General features: G+C 34.2%; 1 protein-coding gene across 1 annotated transcript; it reads left to right on the top strand.

The window, feature by feature from the left end:
- The first annotated feature begins 855 nt into the window (after window positions 1-855).
- On the top strand, window positions 856-3,255 carry LOC126702720 (B3 domain-containing transcription factor VRN1-like). The gene is made up of 5 exons (XM_050401542.1): window positions 856-1,348; window positions 1,557-1,729; window positions 1,928-2,204; window positions 2,283-2,611; window positions 2,980-3,255. The coding sequence occupies exons 1-5, from the start codon at window positions 856-858 to the stop codon at window positions 3,253-3,255; spliced, it is 1,548 nt and encodes a 515-aa protein (XP_050257499.1).
- The last annotated feature ends 1,599 nt before the right edge of the window (window positions 3,256-4,854 follow it).

The following is a 4,854-nucleotide window of genomic DNA, read 5'->3' as shown; positions in this document are numbered from 1 at the left end:
TTTTTATTCAATCATTATATTCTTTTTTAACAATAATAATGGTAATAATATAAAATAAAATAAAAAAGTCTTAATCCTTCTTTGACCGCACAACAAGAATAGTAGAAGAAAACAGTACAAGCAAATAGGAGGACTTAATTCTATGTGACATGTAGTCATGTAAATCTGCCCTTTTGTAATGCGCGTAGGTTATGGCTGTAGCCTTGGATTTTTCGAGTTTTTAATATAGAGGGAATATCTGAGTTCAATATACCATCGAATTGTATTATTATTCACACTATAAGATTACAAGCTTTGATGTATTTATACATGAGGATTTTCCCTAACTAACTTAGCGGGAAATACTCACAAACTAACAGATTTTCTAAGCACCAATTAATACAGGACACGTGGCTTCTCATTCTTAAAAGAATTGACACTAATCATCCCTCGCTGAACTACATGCCGTGTAACTCAACTCCTTAGGCAGGCTGCAGGTCGTTTACTCTGTTGCTGTATCACCAGAACGATATCTGCAGAGTAACACTATCTGGGACCGTATATGGTTTTCGTCTGGTTTTTTTTGTTTCTTCTTCAAACTTCTTTCAATTTTCCCAACTCTGTAAACCATTTCCCCCCTTTGAAACGCCACTTCAAATTTTTTTTCTAAATATCTTCTTTGAATTATTATTAAAGTATTAATATAAAAGAAAGACTAAATCCATTTTTCCTGTAATGGTACTGACTGCATAAGGAGAATAGGGCTTGATTGATTGCATGTGTTTATATACAAAACCTGCATTTATGTTATTGAGATTCTTTTTACAGCGGATTCCAAAAAAGTTTATAAGCAAATATGGAGTTGATCTGTCAAATATGGCATTTCTTACGGTTCCAAATGGTACAAAATGGAAAGTCCAGATGACAAAACGTGACGGTGAGGTTTGGTTTCAAAATGGTTGGTGCGAATTTGCAAGCCGTCATGCTCTAACCCTGGGGCACTTGCTAGTTTTCAGATATGAAGGAAATTCACACTTTTATGTACTCATATTTGATGCCACTGCAACAGAAATAGACTATCCTTTTGATGACCAACACCAAGTTCGTAGGATGGAAGACATTGAGAGGGATGATATTGATAACTCTCTTGAAATCGTGGATGGCTTTATGCCAAGCCAAAAAACAAGGGAGAAATCACCATTACGATGCCCTCTACCTAATAAAAGGGCAAAAACCAATCCAAGAAGTTCTGTTTTGCATGCAGGAGGGGATACACATTTTAGACCTGAACTCACTAAATCTAAAGGGTCAGTGTTAGAGAAATCACAAATGAATGCAGGGGTATCTTTTACTAGGCGAGAATCAAAAGGTTTGAATCTTATACTTTTGTTTAGGGGTTTTGATTCTCACACATCTACTATTTCACTTCTCTTTTTTTCACATCCACTCTATGTGCTTAAAATGTGAACATTCCCATAGCACTTGTGGATTAGTGTGAAATATAGCAGATGTGAACGACTGTGAAAGTATAACAGTGTCATGTTTTTTATAGCCCCTAACTGAACCTCATTTTTCAGCAGAAGAATGCAATGGAGCTACAAAGAGATGCCCAAAATCTGAGGTTATTGAGAAGACATTGTCTGCCAGTGAGAAAGATAGAGCTCTTCAGAGAGTTAGAGCTTTTGAATCTAAGAATCCTTTTTTCATGCTTGTCATGCAGCCATCATATGTTTACCCTGGGAATTCATTGGTAAGCTTCTAGTTCAAAAATGTGCAGGCTCAAAAATTTGTTGACTTCACTTTTTAGATGACATACATTAGCATGAGAACAAAGATACAAATTGGTTCTTCCTTTGTAGAGCAAAACCAAAAGCATTTTTTCCTTTATTTGTTGGCTGAAAAGGAGAAATCTTCCTTATTACCCTTTTCGTTTTTTTATCTTTTATAGAGTATATCATTCAGCTTTGCAAAAAAATACATGAGGAAGATGAGTGGTGAATTTTTCATCCTCCGGTCTTTTAATGGAGGAACTTGGTCTGTTAAGTTTAGTTTTTACAAAGCACAAACAAAGGCCAAGTTTCGGCAGGGTTGGAAGAAATTTGCACGAGACAATAACTTGAAAGTAGGTGATGTTTGTATCTTTGAGCTAATTAATGGAGTTGAAGTTGCTTTTAAAGTTTCCATTTTCCGGGCTGCTGATGATATTGATTGCCCTCTGTTGAATGGTAAGGAACTGGTTGATTTTGTAAGCCTGTTTACTATTAATTTCAAGTGCATGACTTCATATTTTCATGTCATTTCAGGATCAGCTCATGGGGTTGGAAGAAATCGAGTAGGACGCAAAAGCAGCCCGTTAGTTAAACCTGAATCTGATTGCAATATGGAAGATGTGTCTTTATCACGTGACCATTGTCCTACAAAAGATGGTGGTGTAGGAATGTCTACCAATCGGAGAAGGCTAAAAGCTAAGGCTCTTGTGAAGAACCAAGAATATAAGGCTCTTGAGAAGAAGCAAGAATTGATGACTACTAATGGAAAAGCTGAAAATCTTGTGAGAGCCAATGCTTTTAAATCAGATAATCCCCTTTTCATGGTTATCATGCAACCATCATACATTCGTAAGGGTGGTATGGTAAGCTTTCAGCTGAACATCTTATTGGGTTTTAGAAATGCGACTCCTATTAACTTTGATTTTTCATAGATTAATTAGAAAGCATGTATTAGAGAGTTGTTTCTGGACATAAGTTGGTAATGATGTTTGCTTCTTTGTGTTTTTAAGGGAATTGAAGTTTAATTTATATTTAACAGTATCATCTTAGGTAGAAGGAAATCCAATAAGAATGTAAAGTCATTATGAACAATATAATCAAACCACTGGCATCCATATGACTGCCCTTCAACAATCAGCGTAACAAATAATATTATTGCCTCAAAACTGCTTTAATTTCATTCAATTGGGTTCTACTATTTTTTATATATCTTTTATTATTTTTTGTACAGAATTTACCCGGTGGCATTTTCAACTACTTATTGCGAAAAGGCTTTATCACCAAAGGAAGTGTACTCACTATGAAGCTCCAGGTTGCAGACCGATTATGGCCAGTTATGTTATACGCTTATGAAGGAATGTACCAGCGTTCATCGTGTAAGTTATATGCTGGTTGGTCTGCATTTGCAACGGAAAATACTTTGCGAGTAGGTGATGTTTGCATATTTGAGCTGATTATGAGGGATGATGTTGTGTTAAAAGTCCACATTTTCAGATGCCTCGATTAAGTGGTAACGTTGCATTGTAAATAATGCATTGTGTATCATCTTGGGAGTTTATTATTTTGCTACTACTCTGTTCAAGACCTTTTTATCCCTTTTCTGTTTTTCGGATTGGATTGAATCAAGGTTGATGTTTTGTTATATCTACAGCCCTGGCCTTTCAGGAACTTCTATCAATAGGGTTTGTATATTTTGTCCAACAACCTTGACCCTTATCGAAGACACACTAGAAAAAAGGTGGGAGGAAAGATTAAAGGCACAATTTTCACAAGCTATTGTTAGAATTTTGGTCAGGTTGTTATGGTTTGGCTAACTAGTTGCCTACAAAATTGATCCCTTTATTCATTTCCAACACACTTTGAGCATGTTGATGATTCGAGCTTACCGTGCTCATTATTCCTTTTCATCACCAGTCGAAAATGAGCTGTTGCCACTTGATTTCAAACGTTGCAAAGAGTGAATGGTTCACATTTCTTTAACAAAGTCCATGAAATTACTACCAATTGATGAATGCTTCAAGTCAATGTTCAAGCAGCATGAGGCACAAAATATGTTTGGTAAACGGTATTTTTATAAAGTTTGCAATATTTTCAATTTGGTCTATAATATTTCAAAAATAACAAGAATTGAAAATTTCCAAGTGTCACAATAAAGATAAGAAGAAATTAAATATTGACTTTTTGTTTCATTTGATTCAATGTTTCAAGATTTTTTTTAATTGTAAAATAAAGATTTTTTGTTTTATTTGGTCTAATGTTTCAAAAATTTTCCTCCCTCACATATACAAGCAAAACTCTTTGCACTTCAATTTATCATTTTTATCTCTTGCACTTCTACTCCTTTATATATACCTATCCATAGCTCTTCATATCATCCCATGTTAAATACAGAAACAAAAAATGATCTATGTACCATTAATCTTTTGACAACACCTACCTAGTTACAACATTGTTATCCCATCTAATCCTAACCCTTATGAGTTGGCTACAACTAGGGAAGGGAGCTTGCATTTTATATTGTGCGACAATGACTTTAAGATTTTAAAATGTTGAGGTCGGATATTGTGGACTTGTGTGTTTTGTAAAGGCTATGAGTGACTGTGGATGTTTGGGATGCTGATATGGGAAAGTCATAAGGGTATTTTGTTTTAGAATTGAGGAGAAAGAGAGATTAAAGCTTTGTTTATAGTTAAAAATTACCCTAAAATGAAGCCGTATTATCTTAGGTAGATGGAAATCACAATATATTGCAACATCATTGTGAACAATAGAATCACTTCATTGACATTTATATAATTATCCTGCATGGATGAACCTGGATCTAGTTAATGAGCGCTCTAAGATTAATAAATGCACAATTAAAAAAAATACACATATTATTGATTTATTGGCTTATACGCATAAATTCATAATAGTATTGCATTTTTTTTTTTAATATATTTCTACATTTTGATTTTATTTATTAAAAAATGTATACAAATATTGTTTAATTGCATTTTAATCACAGCTTGGAGCATTTATTAACAAAATCCAAAAACTAATATTATTGTTACGACCTATTAGGTTCAACTTTTCATCTTAAAAGGGAAGGCACACTTTTTTGAAG

Source organism: Quercus robur, chromosome 2 (assembly GCF_932294415.1).
Source record: "Quercus robur chromosome 2, dhQueRobu3.1, whole genome shotgun sequence".
Taxonomy (NCBI): domain Eukaryota; kingdom Viridiplantae; phylum Streptophyta; class Magnoliopsida; order Fagales; family Fagaceae; genus Quercus; species Quercus robur.
This window is presented reverse-complemented; position numbering and strand designations above follow the sequence as displayed.